Genomic DNA, 21,289 nt, shown 5'->3' with positions numbered 1-21,289 from the left:
TAGGAGTAGAATAATCTTTTTACAGGTTAGTCCAGCATGCCATTAGTTAAAAGTGTGTTTTTCTAATGATAGACTCCCTTTAAGACTGGACTGACCTCCAGGCCCAAAGAGCTGTCCACAGATTCTTGTCCTCATCCTTCTCAGTCTTTCCCATGCCAAGTCTGTGCAGATAACACTGTACAAAATACCTGACTAATGATAAATCCAGGAAACGGCAAAATAAGTTACAAACCGGAAAGAAAAAAATCAATTTTGTAAATAAAGCTTTAACTATTGTATAATAAAACGTTCTGGAACTTTTTAATACACTTTGTTACTGAACTGTGAAATGTGGATGTAAATGACACAGCTGCGGGGCTGTCACAGTGTACCAGGGCTGTCTCCTATAACAAACCAAGCACCTGTGTCAGCCAATTACAAGGTAACAAGCGGACAACCTCTAAAGGCAAAAATCTTCAATATTCCGGACTATAATGATACTTAAGTTTTTTTCCCCTGTCGGTATTAGGCTATCAGATGAAATGGTGGAAGTTCGTGTCAACATCATCATTATCCTGCAAAGCTGGACTACTCCATTGTTTACTACGTGCCTCAGGCAAAGAACCAGACATCAAACACATCAGGGTGGAGCACTCCTACCTTTGACTCAGTCATAACATACAGGAGCCTTCCCGAGTTGTCCAAAACTAGGTCAGGGCTTACAGAAGATCCCGGCGCTACCGTCAGAGAATTGTAGACTTGTCCATTCCCGGAGGAAACAAACACCTATAGAAAAACAGAGAAGGAAAACTTTAAACCTTAAACACACCAAGGTTTCTACCAGAAGACCATGAAGTGCCAAATATGTCGAAATCGTATCCATTTAAATGGGTTTTCACCTTGATTTTTGTTTTACAAAAATACCGAGTAATACTTAACTGCCTGCAGGTCTTTTATCCTGCCAGTCTATGGCATCAGTCCCTAGCATAACGTGACTACTGTAGCCAAGCATTGGTCGTGGCATCGGCAAGTCACCATAACAGCCACAGAGGTCACGTGTCAACAGGCCATGTCCCCACTTGAGTCTACTGAGTAGAAAATGGTTGGGATCTGGAAAGCATTGGCACATGGGTGGCAAGAACTAACAAGATGGATTATATTCCGTTGCTTGTAAGAAATCATGAACAAAGCAAGAAAAATTTTCCCGAAAAAAAAAATGTTATAGAAGACTTTCCCTTCTTTTCCCTCCCAGAAGCCAATGTCATTCTTCACTTAGCACCAATTATATGACAGCCATATTGGTCTAAATGTATGCAGACTCGGCTTAGACTACTTTTTGTGTAGTAGAAAGCTTCCTCAGTATTATCACAGCGCATCATGTCAAGACTCAATGACAGAACACGGAGGAAATCAATTGACAAACCTGATGGTCTGAAAAATTTGGAAACATTCATACAAAATGGCAAGTGTTTTACAATAATTTCACCTTATGTATAGATCCTCCAGCATCTCCAAGGAAAACCACCGTGCGAGAATCTTCCACTAACGCGGCCACAGCGGTGAGACTGGAGTCATTAGTGAGCAGAGGTGTGGCAACGACGGGGACGCGGCTGGCAATCGGGCTGGGTGTGTGATCTCCTCCACAAGGAAAGTTCTGTGGAGATTCCTGAGAGGAAACACAAATACGTGGTAAATTACTATCTGAGCACCATATACGGCAATGGAGACTTGAAGATGGATACGGCTTTTACAGTCATTTTGTCTGAAATGAAGAAAACGAAAAATTTCTCTTACCAGTAATTATTTTTCTGACACCAACGACAACACCCATGCGAAAAGGACATCCCAGGATGGGAGTTCCTTCTTGGATGGGTTCTGTTGTGGGCAAGGAGAAAATATGGTTCCTTGAAAGGAAGTAAGCAAAATTCAACTTAAGAATTCAAGATGGTACTGAGCCATGTGCTCAACTCTACCAGTCTTGCCTAAACTGTCTTAGGTCTACATTTCTACTACTGTTGACTTTGAGGACTACTAAAAGACAAAACCAGAACCATAATTGAATTTGTGCACCTACCTTAGGAAGAGTCGCACACTTGGAGTTCACTCCATACTCAATCCCAGCCTCCTCTTGGCCACTATCCCCCTTGCCTAACTCAGTGTAACACAAGACTCTTGCTTTTTCAATTCGGTCCTCAATGTCTTTCATCTTAAAGGAACAGAGAGCTGTCCGGCTACTGGGAGATGGGATGGGACCTTGGCTTGCCGAAAACACCACAAAAAGCTCCCTATTCTTAGTCTCCAGATGGGCCGCCTGTGCCAGGTTGTAACCTTCGCATACCAAAGGAACTTCCACGTACGAGTAGAGGTGAATGTCCTTGCTGCAGACACTGCCAAGATAAGTCTTGTAGTCCATTTGAGATTTCGATCCACGACGGTAAAACAAGAAGTAAATATGGCCTTCGTTGGAGAAAACTCCCACAAATGTGTTGTTGTAATCCGAAAAGTCTCCCACCACAAGTTTGCCCAAACCTTCATTGGAGAACACAGATGGCTTGTCCAGTTGCCGTATAGTAATTGGTGGGATACCACTAGATAGTCTAGCAGTCAAGCCCCGGCCTACAAAAAGGTGATCAACCTTTGATGTCCTCTCAACTATTCCCACTGTGGTGACTTTGGGATCATTGGCTGCCACAAACTGATTGTCACCAGGGTCCTCTGTGCGGTAGATGATATTAGAAATATTAGCCAAGTTCCTTTTCTCGCAGATCCCTTGAAAAACATGTCCACAGGTCAATAACTCTCCTCCCAAAGTGTTGACAGTCAAGAGCTTGTTAGAGTTGGGGGTGTTGGTGGCCTGGGGACAATCTTTAGGATCTTTGAATGGAAGGCACTCCGGGCTGTCCCAAACTGGACCTGTTGAATCCTCTGCCAAAAGCTGGAGGTCAGGCGACAGCTGGAAGATCCAGTTGACGGCCCCAATGTAGATAAAGCCCGAGTCAGGGTCATAAGCCATATGGTTGAACGTGACATTGGGTCGGAGGAAGTTGGGAAGAGAGGAAACAGACAAAGATAGGCAGAGACAGACAAGCAAGGACTGGGCCAGATCCAACATAACGATCACCTTGAAAGGGAAAAAAACAAGAGGAAAATATTAATAATAAAGCATTAAAAAGTCTACTCATCTCTTAGTCATGGAATGGGCATCAGTAAGATCAGCAAAAATAAATGACCAAGCATTACTGGTACAGATATAGATTATTTGTGAGAACGGATAATGAATTTTCCACTGAATCTGGTAGTTAAAAAAAAACAACATATCAATATTTCACAGGCAGGAACTTCTTCTAACAAACCATATTAGAGGTTTTATACAAATAACTCAAACTTTTTGCACAGAACCGAAGCCCTAAAGAAGTATCCTGGCGGCACATCAGCAGTGGAAGACCATCGCCAAGGTCTGTGTTCAGTGGAAACCAAAGTTGGTACAACCTATCGTACCCCCCAAAAAGAGGCATCTGGATCATCTCCCTTTGAGATGACCACAAATGGCCAGATGTCTTTTTAGTGGCCACCAGACCTTATAGACAGTATAATCAGTAGAAAACATCCCAAAAAGCTGGGTTCTAGCAGCCATAGGTCTCCGGCGTGTCATAAAAGTCCATGATGTTGACCATAGACACTACTAAGGACTCTGCTCTGGATTGAACGTTCTATTAGAGGCTTTTGACAGAATTTTGTCCTCATTTCCACAACAGACTTAACCTTAGATACCACACAGAAATCGCCACGTCTAATCCGAGTCAGTGGTGGGGGAACCATAAAGAGGAAGTTAATCTTTCTGTTTAATCCTGACAGTTTATAGGTCAACAAATCACACAAGAACCACAACGCCTTGATATACAGTACAGTAAGCGTGCCATATGACATCTGCCATCTGATGGATCATACCACTTTGGATCACATGAGGACTCTACAGAACAGCACCCCATAGCTCAGCTGCCTGGACATCTATAATAGGGGTTTACCACAGTCATGCCTGTATGTTCAGATTTATAGTGGCGTGAGACGGAACATCACTGGTTAACCAAATAAGCGCACATTATGTGTAATATAATAGGTGCTTAGTTTTGCATCCAGGTGCATGACGGCAAAACAATCTCCAGGTACAGATTGTACAGGCACAGACTGGCTCGCCAGCAGATCCGCTCTATAGATGTTCTCAGGCCATAACCCCTCTATGGGAACTGGAGGTGAGGGGTGTAGAGGTTATCTGTGACCTAAACTCTGCCCAGACCGGATATGTCACAGGTCACATCCACAATGCACTGCAGATAATCCCTGCTAGGAAGAAGTATACACCACCTCAGGCATCTGCTAAATGGAAGGTTATCTGCCCCGACTACTACAGGATTGGTCACGCCAACAGTTATCTTAAAGGGATAGGGACAAAAATAAAACACCTATAACAATACAAAGAAAACAATTAGAAGTAAAAAAAAAAATACAAATCATAAGTCAAAAAGATGTAAATACAAGTCTCCTTTGTGTGTCCCAAGGGGCATTCATTATGTGTTAAGTCAGAAATTCGCACCCACTTCTGTCTGCAGTGAAAAACCATGTACGTGGAGCCCAACCCATTAAACAAAGATCCCCCTCCTCAGAGAGGTGTAGGGTCTAGGAGTTGGGCACCAGAAACTATTCAAGCCATAGGACTGGAGTTGCAGCCCCATCCTTTGTAGAGTGGTGGTACTGGAGTATTGCAGGTCTGGTCCTATTACTTGAATAGCCTCCTGTGCCCATAGGCAACCAGATCAGTTGATCGGTGCAGGGTCTAGATGTTGGGCCCCACCGATCAGCTACTATTTAGTACCCATGTTTGCATTTATACCACCTGTAGTTTCGGGTGCCACTGCTAGCTGCAGATCTGCTTCTGTCTCTGCTCAGCTCTATAGCTTTTGGTGCCCAAGGGTAACCAGATCAGATAATCTGTGCAGGAGCCAGATGTTGGACCCCGACCAATAAGGAATTGTATTTATTACCCATCTTTAGTCATTTCATTGGTTTAGGGACCCCACCCATCAGGTACTGTGTTAGTACCCATGTTCGTACCCATATGCCACGGCTAGCTGTAGCTGCTCCAGTCTCTGTCCATCTCTGTAGCTTGTGTTTCACAGTAGCAGCCAGATCAGTAGAATGATGTGGGGTCCCTCTGTCATTAAACGAACCGCTAGGTCATCACTATGAAAATCCCCTTTAAATCCTTGGCCATACAAACCTTCCTACAGTACAAGATTTATATAAAGTAATTCCTTAGGCTTCAATTCCCCACCATGTTCAAAATCTCTGCTTGATGTCAGTGACTGGAAAACCTTTATACAGAAGCCGGAGACGTGACCCAGTCCTGTACCCCGCGTCCAGCTCATCACGTGTCTCGTACTGTACGTACTACCTGTGTCTCCATTCACAAACTGCAAGCAGAGATCTAGAAAATGATGAAGACCTGAAACGCAAAGTAAAAAAATTGTAGAGCTTTTCTAACACAATGAATGTGGTTTAAAATAAAACAAAAAAGACACCCTTTATAGTAACTGAGACTGGTACATGAAGGGTGTTGGTGTCATTTACATACGGTAATTGGGGGAGGGGGGGATTTCACATCCAGGATATTACAGGTGCGTGGGACGTATAGAGGCTGAACCAGAGCGATCGCTCTAGGCAAAACTGTACAACAACAACATCCAACTTTCCAATAGTTTTGCTTTTTGGCCAGACTGTCAAATAGATTTTAAAGATGTCAATGGATTTGTTTTGCCAAGACTGATTTTGCCAAGGCGGATTCACTGGGACTTTTACCTCAAGATTTGTTCTGGTAAAATTCGCTATATAAGGACTGCATGTGGCAGATTAATGTAGAAGAAATATGACAGAAATTTTCCGGAGGGGTCTCTGACAGAAAACAGCGATTTACACCCCGATTCCTGTTATGATTTACAATATGTAGTGCGCCGGATGTGCCACAAATATTTGGGACCAAAATGCGTCGATCTTCAAAGCAGAATCGGTTGGAATTACTTATTCTCGCAGGTTATCTTTTTTTTCCAAAGCATGTGAGTATTGTTAAAACCAGTGCTTCAATTGGGAAAAATTTGGGGGGGAACTCTGGAATAACGGATCCCCCCCCCCCCAAAGACTCTGACAGACTTACCCACTCCCCCCTCCGCATTCCTGCACACGATTTTGCCCCATAGCCCCTGCACAAAGTATTATAGCCTCATATGGGCCCCTGCGCAAAGTGCCTCATATTATGGCCCCCGTATTATGGGTCATAGTGGCCCTTGCACACAGTATTATGCCCCAGTCATTGTGGACACCCCCATGAACAATTATTATACGCTGAGGTCTTTTCAGACCCCAGAGTATAATAATTGGAGACCCAGGGCCCGGGGAGGATACAAAAAGCACTGTTGCTTATGGTACTTACCTCTCCCTGGCTTCGGCGCACTCCCTGCCGATGTCAGCTATCTCATGAGACGTCATATGAGCAGGGGCTTGCGTTGCGAAGCATAAGGATGCAAGCCCCAGCCCATGTGATGTCTGGGACATGACCCAAGTAGGCTTGAAGCCTTCTGGATCCAGGAGAGGTAAGTAACTGTTTTTATTATGTTCTGCATTCTGGGTCAGATAATTACTTACATAAATTATACGGAATAAACTAAGAAATTATACCAGAATGCTGACAGATATTTTCTAATTAAGCGGGAACGGAGTTCCGGCGTGTTCCGATCAAATTTCACCACTGGTTAAAATCCCATTCACATAGATGCAGCCTCTCAATAGGTCCGGATTACGGCATAAGACAAATGTGAACAGAACCCAATGCGGGTAGAGTGCTATAAAAGACCTTGAACTGTGCAAGTTTTTAAATATCCCATCATTACTTAGAAAAGCTGAGTGATTATTAGTCAGTATGCCTTGTAAGAGTCTAATAGGGATGGATCAATACATAAACAGGCAAAGTGCTGTTTAGGAGTCTAGGAAAGCTGGATGACGTCAGCCACATTAATAGTCACCCAGCTTTTCTACATAATCAAGCGTCAACAGAACGGACACAAAGGAAGAAGTCAGGGTGGAAACACTAACCACTGAATGAACTAGACAGCACGGGGTGACTGAGAATTAAAGGAGTCTTAAAGGGATCTCACGGAAACCACTACAAACACAGCGGCTCCTTGTACTTTTATGTCTTGTATTTACAGCATAACATGCAGCTTATCCTGAAACTAGTCAAGTGTGAACCTGTCCTATATTTATACATGTGACTTCTATACTGGGAGAACTAAGAGCGTCTCCCTCTTCTGTAGAAAACTATCACAAAATCAAGCTAACCCCCCTCCCTATCCGTACCTTTAAGAACAAAACTCAGAGTAGATTAGGAAGTGCAGTCAATTTTATACATTCATGGACAATCCCTTTAAGTAAGAGTCACCGAAGGTTAGTAAATTATTGCCAGATAATAAAACTGCTAATGTGCAAAGTAGTCCCTGTATAACACAAAGGACTGAAAAGAAAAGTTTGGTCCTGGAAGTGACGTCCTACGGTGCCGATCGCACCAACATAATTATTATTAGTAGTATAAATTAAATGGTATAGTGAATAATAAATATATATGATAGTATCTTAGTATATATGGTATATATTAGTAATCCATTATTATATATTAGTAAAAATCAGCATACATTAGATCTTGATAAATATTTATATATGCCGTATATATATATATATATATATACACACACACACACACACACACACAATGGTATTTTATGTATCAACTACTGAAGATTCAAATGCTATTATGTATTATTAAATGATTATATATTAATAGATATTAGTACATATTAGACAGTATCTTAGTATATGTTAGGATATATAATGCTGAATCCTATACGAGGACTGTCAGATTAGTAGAAAATCTTTTGGTTGATGCCCGCCTATGGAACCTGTCACAGCTCTGGTTCCATGTAACATTTGAGGCAGACGACCCCCTGACTTGTTACCCCTATATCATACACATACAATAAAGAGGACAGATACTTACAATCCTAATGTTGGCGGAGCCCCTCCACTTCTATACACAGCCCATACTGACAGCACAGAAACAATAGGCAGATGTGTGTATGTAGGGACCAGGGGACACCCAAAGGAGGGAGGGGGGTCTGCCCATGAAGAGACAGAGCAGAAAACGCAAAGAGCATTATTGGCTGTCTGTATCCTCGTACCCCTCCTCCTACACTGACAGCATCTGCCACATGGGGAATACTGGTGACATCCCGCTATACTGTGTCCCAGGATCTGAGAGAGTAACCCCTTCTATACCGACAAGCTACAAATCACACGAAAAGGACAAGGGGACAAACAGGAGGGCCGGGAGCCAAAATCCAGTTTGGGGAGAGAGCAAAGGCAATTTCCATGAGAAAGATGAATTACTCAGTGCGATAACCGGCACATTAAAGCGACACTTCTACTCCTTAACAACGTCCCTCTGTCCTATGGAAGCAGTGACTACCCCTCGCACAGATATCCCCAGGGGAAGGGTTGTGACAGAAGTGTGTGTGACATCATCCCCCTGACCACAGCCATTCAGGCGGCCCACCTCCTTCAATTAGAGAACCTTTTAAAGCCCCCCTCCCTCCCCGGCCACATGATCGCCACAGATACTTCTCCACTACATTGTGGTATCTGACCAGTAGTCTAATACAGAATACAGGTAGCGAGTCCCACCTTAGGCTTTGTTCACACCGCAGCTTTTGGAGAGGATTTTGAGGTGGTCTTCTGCCTTAAAATCCTTTCCAAAAACGTCCCTGTAGAACCTATGGCAGAAAGCAGAGATGCTTGGCCATTCAATGGCGATTCTGCTGCAGAAATCAGGACGCTTCTTACAGATCTGCATTGGACCGTTGCTCTGTTATTCCTCCTGGAAATTTCTGAATAAATTGACAAGTGGGAGATACCATTCCACTTTTCAAAGGGGAGTGTCCCTAAAATCAGTGACTGGACAATGCAAGGCCTTATTCACATGATCGTTCTGTTTTTGATGGGCGAAAATTGGACATTATCAGTTTTAGATGAACATTGTGGATCCGCTTGTTCTTTTTCGATGGTGGAGTGTCATTCATTTTTAACGGACTGTATGAGAAATGGATGAATTTCATTGGTCTTTTTTGACCCAATCTATTGATCCGTAACGCGGATATCAATCCATTGAAAACAGATCCATTGATTTCTTTTGGGTCTGTGTGTCCATCAAATCCGACACGTGACTACACCTATGGCCACCTGACTGTCAAAGTCTGACCAATTATGGATAGCCAGATGGTGGATGTTGGGTATTAAAGGGATGCCCTGGAAAACAGGGCTGCTATTTTCCCAGACACAGCGCCACTCTTCTCCCTGGGCTGTGTCTGGTATTGCAGGTTTACTTTCCATTACTCAAATAGTTATAAACTGTAATACCAGACACAGCCCCAGAACAAAGGGTGACGCTGCTTCCGGAAAAAAAATAGCAGACCTTTATTTTCTAATCCTGGAAACCCCTTTAAGGCAGAGCTGTCGCTGGTGTCCCAGTACCGTTATCTTGTGGAGAACACACATACTTACTAAAATAGACATGTCGGTAGAGGTGACAGCGCCCCTTTAAGCCCTGTATTAGCTGGGAAGGGAGCCATACAGGTTGTCATCAAACAGACCCAAAGTCAACTAGAATTGAAGCCAAATTTCCAAAATAAAAGTAAATGTACCAAACTCGATAAATTTACTACTAGTTGGAATTCACAAGTCGGACAAAGGGATTGGAGTAGGGGAAGTGACTGTCAGCTCCAGGACACATTGAACCCACGTCTTTGCCAAGACACCCTGCCCAGGTCAAGACGATTTCCACCCGGCAGATCCATGTAAATGGTGAGTAAAGTGTATGAAGGAGGTTAAAGGGGGGCTAATACACAAGAGATGGACGGTGAGGGCATGGATTGACTATGACGGAGGGTAACCTATATTATGTAGACGTCACCCTGTTTTGCATTACGGGTGGGCACAAGAGATGATTGATGGTTAAGGGAGGCGAGAGCCCGTCTTTCCCACACAGAGGCCGTTTTCAGGCCTGGCAGAGACACTGACCTCCCCCACCCACCCTCATGCCTTGGAGCTTGATGCCAGTACAAGCTCTGAAAGCCCCTCTTTGTCCAGGGGGCTCTGATAAGGTCGCTGTGGAACTAAAAGGATTTCTCTGCAAACCATGAAAATAATTGGGACATCGGAATAATGACTCACTAAAGCCGCTCCGCAAAGTGACAGCATTCCCTGACAGGCAGCGGATATACTGGAGAGCCAAGATGGAAACTTTCCGGACCCCTCACTCGTAGATATCACAAGCCATGGTGGGTAAATACAAAAGTAATCTGACGGTACCGCAATGGTCAGATGTAGCAGAGCTAAGTGTGTCACTTATAAGCCATGAAATGAAATTACAATGGGGGAAGCTTATTACACCATCTACGCCAGTTTTCTGTGGCGCATGGTCCTTTCTTGCACCAAATGTGTGACACATACCCTGTCCCGCGAATGTAAAGAATGTCTCACCTTGTATTACTAACGTATGAATTCTATGGGAAATCTATAACCGTTACCGGCTAGCGTTCATTACCATTCTGCGATAAATTTCATTCGCCTGTTCGGCTCTTTATTAGGACGGGTATACGAAACGCCCGTCTTAATAAATTCACTCCAATATATTATCAGGGGTTTACATAGGGCTACAGGTAAACCTAAAGACAACTTATCTTAAAGGGATTATCCAGTTTAGAAATCCTTATTTATGGGCCAAATTCTGTAAATGATCCAGAAAGAGCTGATCGCATCTGCTAAAAGCTGCAGAACACAAAACTAGTGCAAAAACATAGGAAGGGTCCATACAAAGCATTAGGTTATAGGTTAAGCCCTTATTCACACGGTGGGCATTTCATGGATTTTCACAAAGCCATTAACGTTAATTGGCGAATCGGGTCTGTAAAAAACGGACCCGGGTGTGCAATTTTTTCCACAATGGAGGATAACACGTTTAAAATATTTGGTCATGAGATACTAACTAGAATGCGTCACCAGAAAATGACCTATTTTTTTTATAAAAAAAAAATTTTTTAGGAATTTTTAGTGATTTTTTAAATTTTCCACGTCTCAATTATAAAAAAGTACTAAATTCTGCCAATTTTACTCAAACAAATTGGCAATACTTACAATTCTTACTGTTTACTCTGAGTAACAGCACCACTCCTCCCCTAAAACCTTAAAGGGGTATTACCACCTTGTAACCTTACGGCATATTACTGGGATATGACATGACATTGTCCGACCTCTGGCACCCAAACCCCATACTGTACATACTTGCCAACAATCCATAGTTTGGCAGGAGAATCTCAAAAACTGGACTGCAAAAGGTGTGGGGGAGGCAAAAACACTGTCCCAAAGTGGTTGTTTTTAGGGCATTCCTGGGGATGAGGCTGACAGGGTTTTGCCTTTATATTTCTCTCCTGTGGATAAATCTGTGATCACTGGGGATTTGATCACTGGGATCAGCAAAAAGTTCACTAATGGAGAGCCTGTGTACTCCATCCACTTCTTTAGAACTGTGCGGACAGCTGCCCCCCCCCCCCCCAAAAAAAAAAAAAAAAAAAAAGAGCCACCACTGCCCTTGGGATGCATCTGGTATTGCAGCTTAGCTGTTACTGGAACGATGAAGAATTGCAATACCAAATGCAACCAATGGAACAAAGTGGCATTATTTTTTATCCCAAAAAATAGCGCCACATCTGCCCTTGGCATGTGTCTGGTAGTGCAACTAGTTACTGGAATGTGGATGAACTGAAAGACCAGATACAACACAACACAAAGGGCACACTACCCAAAAATAGACTATTTCCTAATCCTGGAAAATCCCTTTCTAGCCCCGTCTCTGCCCATCGATACTACATGCAGCCGCCATTGTCTTCCATCTGCACACGCCACCACCAGTGAGGTTCCTATTTACCCTCTCTGGGTCACCGCGCTGTGGAAAAGCCTCAGTCAGCAGGATTTTTGCAGTGGCCCTAGGGGTGAGAAGAAGTTCCTATCTTTTCGTCTAAGCTACTGTTTTGGCTTTTAATCCTCTGTACCTGTGCAGACATCAGAGGAGGGAGGGGGGGGGGGTCGCCTCTGTGGATTCCTGACACTTCAGAGAACAGCAGGAATCTGTCTGGTGGGGTGGGGGTCCCATCTGCATGAAATGATTGTGTAAAGCAAACAGTCATATTAGAGATAGGGCTTTATGGGCTAATCCTTGTAATCACCAGCTCACAGGAGAGGGACGGATAACCGGCCCTCTATTGCTGCGCCTGGCAAACTGCTCGGGGCTGGAGAAACAGAAAGAATATTAACTATACTTACATCATAGCACCGCTGTATACCACAGCAGTGGCGTATATAGAAAGAGGGGGATTCATAGCAAAGAGACAACTGTTCTATGTTCTAGGTTCTGCCACGAAGGACATCAAGACTTGGTAAGGACTCTTAAAGGGAGTGTGTTACCAGAATCCAGCCTGTAAATAGCTTTATTTCTGAAGCCCCCCAAGATGTTTTGGGGAGAGTTGTTAAGTATGATGTGCACCCTTGTACCACAGTGTTATATAAAAGGGAGACATACAATTTAAAAAGTGAGCAGTAAAAGCCGATCTTCAGCCATGTTAGATATTTTCAGCCATTTTCTTCCCTTTGAATGACAGTAGTGAGAATATCTGACACCCCATAGAAGTTCAAGACAATCAATGCGGGGGTCCTAACGCTAATGATGACTTTTGGCCTAAGTTTTTGAGACAGATACAGAGCCTCTGAGCTGGGGGAGGGCGCGCCTCATATATGACAAGGCAAACCCTCCACCATGTTGTACACCTGGGGGTAAATGTACACAAGCTCATAGCTGCCATACATCTCCTCCAGAATGATAAATATGGCGAGAGGGGGTGATGACGGAGGGCTTTTTCCTCTGACTGTTTCAGTTTAGACATGATGGACACCCAACGCACCCCATTACAGTGTGTAACTGCTGATCCAATAGACCAGAACAATGGAGAAGCAGTTCTAGTGTGAACCAGCATCAATAGCGTGACTGTACGTATTTGAGAAGTAGCCATATAGAGACCTATGCTGGAGCATGCCCGATCTTGGCAGCATGTGTGCCCATAAAAATGTGACTATAAACCTGGCCATAATAGGATATAGCGTATCCGCCTACCATCTAATGTGTATGGGGACAGCCTGACTATCCTCCAACACATGCCCTAAGGGCAATACAAAGATCATCCCATGAGATAAGCAGAACCAGAAGTGTCTGGCAGCAGCTGATCTCCCATGGGAGCAACCATGTTAAAAGTATATACTGCACAATAGGTATACACACATATAACATGGCATACACCCGGCATCTTGTGCCCTGCTCCACAGTCGTCTGCACTTCTTGTTCTCGCAGCCCTAAAGCATAAGGCAAGTGAGCAGACGACCCCCATCCTGTCACCCGTCGCCACACTGAGCCCCTCTATCCCGCCACAATGCAAATTCATGAGCCCTCCATGCAAATCAAAGGCCAGGAAGTGACTAAATCCAATATAGAGACATTGTGAGTATTCAGGTCATGCACTGATGTACCCTCACAGTCCGTGGTGGTGGTGGTGGTGGGGGATTTATCTGGCTACTAGGTATTTAGACTTAGGAGAAAGTAGCCATTATTACAATAGCATCACATAATGGCGCCCCTCTATGGAAAAGAGATGAAGAGAATCCCACAGAGAGCGGCCATTACTGGGACTATATCATTTATTAGCTGAAGAGATGGATGTACACAATGTTAGTGCAGGAGGAATGGCTGTATAGACATACTAGGCCTCAGAGAGAAGATTACTGAAAGGGTTGCCCATAACAACCAATCAGATTCCAGCTTTCATCTATAAATAAGTTCTGTGGGGATAAAAGCTGGAATCTGATTGGTTGCTATGGGCAACATGCAACAATATGACGAAGCCAAAAAAGCTGATGCCGAAAATCTTTAGGCCAAGATGGAAGATCTGCATTGTCATAGAAATAAGGAAAAGCAATGTCAATGCTACTACCTAGTCAGAAAAAATGGACGCCAGAACATCCCCCTCTCCGGGCCCTCTGCAAATATCGTTTGTCCCCCTCCTCACAGATTTCCTATTAGGAAGCCCCCACCCCAGTAACAGAACCATGGTAAAGGTACATTTTGAACATATTATACCCATGTGCAACCGGCCTTGAAGGGGTTGTACAGGATGACAAAAACATGGCAGCTTCTGCTCGAACACAGCGCCACGCCTGCCCAAAGGTCGCATGTGGTACTGCCTCTAAACTTCACTAATGTCTATGATAAGCTGCAATGCTAAACACAACCCATGGATAGGTGTGGCGCTGTTTTTGTAATCGTGGATAACTTCTTTAATGTATAGATGGTATAGGACTGCAGGCTAGATACATTCTCTGGTGCTTCAGTCAGTCAAGGTATATTCACACACGACAGAATTGTTGCAGAAATTCACGTCACCGTCCAAAATATCTAAATGAGACCTGCAGGAATTCATACACATACTTCAGAACCTGCTGCGTGTGAATATACCCCAAACATGAACAGGGTATGGACTGGGACAGAGGAAAGAGGGTTATACAGCATTGAAGGGCTTGTACGAGAAGGAAAAACATGGCTGCTTTCTTTTAGAAACAGCGTCACACCTGTCTGTGGGTCACATCTGGTATTACAGCTCTGCTCCTCCACCATAGATATCCAGATTGCCCAACACCTTCAATAATGTTAGTGAAGGGATTCGCCCTGCAAATCCTAGGATGCCATGACTGCAATCTCTAGTCACAAAAGGATTGAACACCGTGCGACTAGAAGTCATGATCCCAAAAAACAGGATTGGAAAGCATGACTGCCTTCTTCCAGAACAGCGCCACACCGGTCTTTGGGTCATGTCTGGTATTGCACATCAACTCCACTGAAGTGGATAATGCTGAGTTGTAATACAACATAAGACCCATGGACAGCTGTGGCGCTGTTTTTGGAAGAAAGCAGTCATGTTGGGGTTATTTCAAAGCTAGGGCTACGCGGCGGCTTTGATTGCTCTGTGACTCCTTCACTAATATCAGTGAATGCAATGACATTGTGACCCCAAGAGTGCTGCCATCACGATTTGTAGTCACAAAATGATCGACCATTGCTCTTTATTTATTTATTTTACAACTAGAAGTCACGATCGCGGCATCTTAGGGGGTCACAATGTCACTGATATTAGTGAAGGAATTGTAGGTGAACCTAGCAATCTTGGGTATGAAGAGAGTCGTAGCCAAACTTGCTGTATAGCCCTTTCCCAATCCTGAACATCCCCTTTAAGGACCTATGACAACTCCTATGGGTAATGTAATGGCGGACGTCAGTGACGGACAACTACTGAGGTGTACAATCGCAGCTACTGCTGATATTTTAGCGTACAGCTGCGGTATCCAATTCTTTGTGATACTACAACTCCCAGTATGCCATGACAGAATACCTGTTGGGAGTTGTAGTCTCATCCACAGGTACAGAATATTACGTCTCCACTATAGGGCGGCCTGCGCTCTTGTTTATCTCCCATACGTTCCCTTGAGACTTGGCTATACTGGAGCAAACCACAAGAGAGTCAGGTGTGTGTGCTCCTGGAAAGAGGTAACCAGCCGCGCTCCCAGACAGACACGTTCTGCAGGTGTGGGGGAGGGGAGACAAAGCAATCCACCCTGTGGACGACCACAGAGCCAAGGGATGGTCCCATAATTATCCCTGTATTGTATGATCGCTGAGACTAAAGGGCGAGACAAGAAAAGAAGCAAAGCAAACAAAAAATGGTCTCCAACAGAGAAAAACAGGATGACAACTACTAAAACTCAGCTTTCCTCAGACCCTGAATGACTTACTGTATGAACCTACAAAGCCATAGATTTTTCCCAGATATTTTTCTGTTCTTCTTGGTGTCAGTCTACTCTGCAGTTCTGGTATTCTATGCATGAACCTGACTCATTAGGATGAGGGATATTTAAAATAAATACGTAGAAAATGCACAATGACATAATGTGTCACCAGAACAGAGTCACACACAAATATCTTTGGGTCACCTTAATCACACAGTGTTTTCCCTTTGTGAATCGCTGCCTCGTTGTGGAGATCGTGACATTTTTATCAATATGCAAATGAGATCTTTGGGGCAATGACCACGCCTCGTTGCAAAGAGCTAATTTTGATTATCTAAGCAATGGAGGCAACAAGAGAAAACACTGTGATACAGGTTACCCTAACATACCCATCTGCAGGGCTGGGGTGATATGTGGGGTCTGGTGACTAACCTATCTATCTGCAGGGCTGGGGTGATATGCGGGGTCTGGTGATACTAACCTATCTATCTGCAGGGCTGGGGTGATATGAGGGGGTCTTGTGACACTAACCTATCTATCTGCAGGGCTGGGGTGATATGAGGGGGTCTGGTGACACTAACCTATCTATCTGCAGGGCTGGGGTGATATGTGGGGTCTGGTGACACTAACCTATCTATCTGTGGGGCTGGGGTGATATACTGGGGTCTGGTGACACTAACCTATCTATCTGTGGGGCTGGGGTGATATACTGGGGTCTGGTGATACTAACCTATCTATCTGCAGGGCTGGGGTGATATGCGGGGTCTGGTGAAACTAACCTATCTATCTGCAGGGCTGGGGTGATATGCTGGGGTCTAGGGACACTAACCTATCTATCTGTGGGGCTGGGGGCTGGTGACACTAACCTATCTATCTGCAGGGCTGCGGTGATATGCGGGGTCTGGTGACACTAACCTATCTATCTGCGGGGATGGAGTGATATGCTGGTTCTGGTGACTCTAACCTATCTATCTGCAGGGCTGGGGTGATATGCTGGGGTCTGGTGACACTAACCTATCTATCTGCAGGGCTGGGGTGATACGCTGGGGTCTGGGGACACTAACCTATCTATCTGCAGGGCTGGGGTGATACGCTGGGGTCTGGGGACACTAACCTATCTATCTGTGGGGCTGGGGGCTGGTGACACTAACCTATCTATCTGTGGGGCTGGGGGCTGGTGACACTAACCTATCTATCTGTGGGGCTGGGGTGATATGCTGGGGTCTGGTGACACACTCCCTTTAAGCCCCCTCAGCTCCCACTGGCCACTCAGAGTCACTTAGGACATATGGTGCAGCAGCGTCTCTGCCATGTGAAGCACTTCAGTAGACAGCTATTCTCCCCGACTTCCTCAAACACATGCATCCTCGGCTCGGCTGAGTGTGCATGCTCTCTTAATAGAGGGGATGAAACAACAAAGGACTAGGCATATTGGAATCTGACACACTTGATCCTGTTGTGTATATTTGACATTAAGTGAGTCAGAACACTCCTATACACATTAGATAGTCAAGCAAATCCAGAAACAGTGCCCCCCTAGTAAATGGTGGTGTCTGGTATTGCAGCTAAAGTGGGTGGACTGAAAATAAGGCCATATGAAGAATGACTGAAATTCTCAATGACACGAAGGCACTTGCAGGATATCAACACAGAGTCCAGAGTCCTGCGCTAGACTTCACATGGAGGATGGTGGGCCGTCTAAACACACGTGTATACATTTCCTTCCTTTTAAGACCCAGGTCAGACTAAGCAACCGATAAAAGCATAGACTGCCTGAGGATCCGCCCCCTGCTGTTTACTGTCAGACACAATTTCACCCCTGGATAAAGACATGACACATTTCACCATTTCCAGCTTCACCGGTTCCCAAATCCGGTAATAATAAGGAGATTATGGAAAATGCCTAATTGTAGGGAAATTACAGCAATAAGATTCCCCTACATGTGAACGTGGCCTAAGAGCGTCACCCCCAATACCGAGAGTCATGTAGCTGAGCCTATGAGGTGACTTAACAGTCAATGGCACCTAATGATCTATTGTTCTCTGTTATCAGCCATTTGTAGCTGGGGAGCGTTCTTTAGCGCTGTCCGACAGGTGAGAATGGGTTAGAAAAATAAAAGTGAAAAATGCACTCTATTCATACTCTGCCTGTGTCAGCCTTTAGGGTGCATGCACACTGAGTAACGCCAGGCGTGTATGAGAGCCGTACACGCCGGCATTACAGCAGACTGCCGAACACTTCCCATTCACTTCAATGGGAGCGCTCGTAACAGCGGCGTTTACGAGCGCTCCCATTGAAGTGAATGGGAAGTGTTCGGCAGCCCTGCTATAACGCCGGCGTGTACGGCTCTCATACACGCCCGGCGTTACGTAGTGTGCATGCACCCTTACTGTAGTTTTTGCATTCTATTCATGAACCAGGAGGATCAGGATGAACGGTTCTTCACATAAAGACGCTTCCAGAGATTAAGGAGAGAACTGAGATTCTCGCTCGTATATTGGATCACTGGCTTATACCTATATGTCCTGGTAGCAGAGCTCTGGGGTCATGCTCAGCAGTAGCGGAGTACAAAGCGAGCGTCCTGTCAGTACAATGTGGTCTCCATGACTAAAGCCACAATGTCTATAAAGGCCAAAGATAACGGAGATGTGAGTAATTCAGACCAAGGGAGAAGCCACAGAATATTTTACATTATAAATGATACTACACATTTTTGGAGCCGCTTATTTCTCAAGTGAAATCCAGTCTGTATGATCTGTATTCTCTAGAAAGCGGACAGCCATCATTCCCATTAAGATCTAATTAACATTAATATCTATAGGGCATAGGAGATAAGCAGCTGCAAGACATCTGTACTGACGCTTATCTACAGTGTTGGCCAAAAGTATTGGCACCCCTGCAATTCTGTCAGATAATACTCGTGTTCTTCCAGAAAATGATTGCAAGCACAAACTCTTTGGTATTAATATCTTCATTTATTTTGCTTGCAATGAAAAAACACAAAAGAGAATGAAAAAAAGTCAAATCATTGATCATTTTACACAAAACTCCAAAAATGGACTGGACAAAAGTATTGGCCCCCTCAGCCTAATACTTGGTAGGACAACCTTTATACACAATAACTGCGCACAACCGCTTCCGGTAACCAGCAATGAGTTTCTTACAAGGCTCTGCTGGAATCTTAGACCATTCTTCTTTAGCAAACTGCTCCAGGTCCCTGAGATGTGAAGGGGGCCTTCTCCAAACTGCCATCAAGAGATCTCTCCACAGGTGTTCTATGGGATTCAGGTCTGGACTCATTGCTGCCACTTTACAAGTCTCCAGTGCTTTCTCTCCAACCATTTTCTAGTGCTGACCTGAAGTGTGTTTTGGGTCCTTGTCCTGCTGGAAGAGCCATGACCTCTGAGGGAGACCCAGCTTTCTCACACTGGGCCCTACATTATGCTGCACAATGTGTTGGTAGTCTTCAGACTTAATAATGCCATGCACACGGTCAAGCAGTCCAGTGCCAGGGGCAGCAAAGCAACCCCAAAACATCAGGGAACCTCCGCCATGTCTGACTGTAGGGACCGTGTTCTTTTCTTTGAAGGCCTCTTTTTTTCCTGTAAACTCTATGTTGATGCCTTTTCCTACTTTTGTCTCATCTGACCAGAGAACATTCTTCCAAAACGTTTTTGGCTTTCTCAGGTAAGTTTTGGCAAACTCCAGCCTGGCTTTTTTATGTCTCTGGGTAAGAAGTGGGGTCTTCCTGGGTATCCTACCATACAGTCCCTTTTCATTCAGATGCCGACGGATAGTACGGGTTGACACTGTTGTACCCTCGGACTGCAGGGCAGCTTGAACTTGTTTGGATGTTAGTTGAGGTTCTTTATCCACCATCCGCACAATCTTGCGTTGAAATCTCTCGTCAATTTTTCTTTTCCGTCCACATCTAGGGAGGTTAGCCACAGTGCCATGGGCTTTACACTTCTTGATGACACTGCACACGGTAGACACAGGAACATTCAGGTCTTTGGAGATGGACTTATAGCCTTGAGATTGCTCATGCTTCCTCACGATTTTGCTTCTCAAGTCCTCAGACAGTTCTTTGGTCTTTCTTTTCTCTATGCTCAATGTGGTACACACAAGGACACAGGACAGAGGTTGAGTCAACTTTAATCCATTTCAACTGGCTGCAAGTGTAATTTAGTTATTGCCACCACCTGTTAGGTGCCTCAGGTAAGTAACAGGTGCTGTTAATTACACAAATTAGAGAAGCATCACATGATTTTTCAAACAGTGCCAATACTTTTGTCCACCCCCTTTTTTATGTTTGCTGTGGAATTATATCCAATTTGGCTTTTTGACAATTCTTTTTGTGGTTTTCCAACGAAGACAAATTAAATGAAGATAATAATACCAAAGAATTTGTGATTGCAATCATTTTCTGGAAGAAAATGAGTATTATCTGACAGAATTGCAGGGGTGCCAATACTTTTGGCCAACAGTGTAGGAGACATTGGATCAGACAAATGATACTAGCCCCTTGAATAATGACTAGCACATCCCCAAAAACCGCATAATACGGTCAGCCTTTTACACAGATGCCAGCCACTGGATAGCAGGGGTGCCAAAAATCAGGGGCAGCCAGAGGGGCACCAGACAGCAAAGGCAGCCGTCAGGGCCCCAGACAGCAGGGGGAGCCGTCGGGGTCCCAGAAAGCAGGGGCAGCCGTCGGGGTCCCAGACAGCAGGGGCAGCCGTCGGGGTCCCAGACAGCAGGGGCAGCCGTCGGGGTCCCAGACAGCAGGGGCAGCCGTCGGGGTCCCAGACAGCAGGGGCAGCCGTCGGGGTCCCAGACAGCAGGGGCAGCCGTCGGGGTCCCAGACAGCAGGGGCAGCCGTCGGGGTCCCAGACAGCAGGGGCAGCCGTCGGGGTCCCAGACAGCAGGGGCAGCCGTCGGGGTCCCAGACAGCAGGGGCAGCCGTCGGGGTCCCAGACAGCAGGGGCAGCCGTCGGGGTCCCAGACAACAGGGGCAGCCTTCGGGGTCACAGACAGCAGGGGCAGCCGTCGGGGTCCCAGACAGCAGGGGCAGCCGTCGGGGTCCCAGACAGCAGGGGCAGCCGTCGGGGTCCCAGACAGCAGGGGGCAGCCGTCGGGGTCCCAGACAGCAGGGGGCAGCCGTCGGGGTCCCAGACAGCAGGGGGCAGCCGTCGGGGTCCCAGACAGCAGGGGGCAGCCGTCGGGGTCCCAGACAGCAGGGGCAGCCGTCGGGGTCCCAGACAGCAGGGGCAG

At 45.3% G+C, this 21,289-nt stretch overlaps 1 protein-coding gene across 3 annotated transcripts in view; it reads right to left on the bottom strand.

Annotated features, from left to right (window-relative positions):
* Positions 1 to 21,289, bottom strand: part of PLXNB3 (plexin B3) — a 58,202-nt gene that overhangs the window by 30,559 nt on the left and 6,354 nt on the right. The window contains exons 1-4 of one of the 3 annotated variants that reach the window (XM_075260427.1): positions 8,078 to 8,290; positions 2,054 to 3,100; positions 1,466 to 1,645; positions 640 to 765 (exon numbers count right to left, since the gene is read on the bottom strand). In XM_075260427.1, the coding sequence (XP_075116528.1) occupies positions 640 to 765; positions 1,466 to 1,645; positions 2,054 to 3,091 (1,344 nt within the window). In that variant the 5' untranslated portion in view covers positions 3,092 to 3,100; positions 8,078 to 8,290. Of the gene's footprint in view, positions 1 to 639; positions 766 to 1,465; positions 1,646 to 2,053; positions 3,101 to 3,556; positions 3,796 to 8,077; positions 8,291 to 21,289 lie in introns of those variants that run through there. The other 2 variants (XM_075260424.1, XM_075260426.1) reach the window with 2 other exon arrangements.

The sequence above is a fragment of the Leptodactylus fuscus genome, chromosome 11, assembly GCF_031893055.1.
Source record: "Leptodactylus fuscus isolate aLepFus1 chromosome 11, aLepFus1.hap2, whole genome shotgun sequence".
Classification (NCBI taxonomy): Eukaryota; Metazoa; Chordata; class Amphibia; order Anura; family Leptodactylidae; genus Leptodactylus; species Leptodactylus fuscus.
The sequence above is the reverse complement of the archived record's forward strand: the minus strand, read 5'-3'. Positions and strand labels throughout refer to the sequence as shown.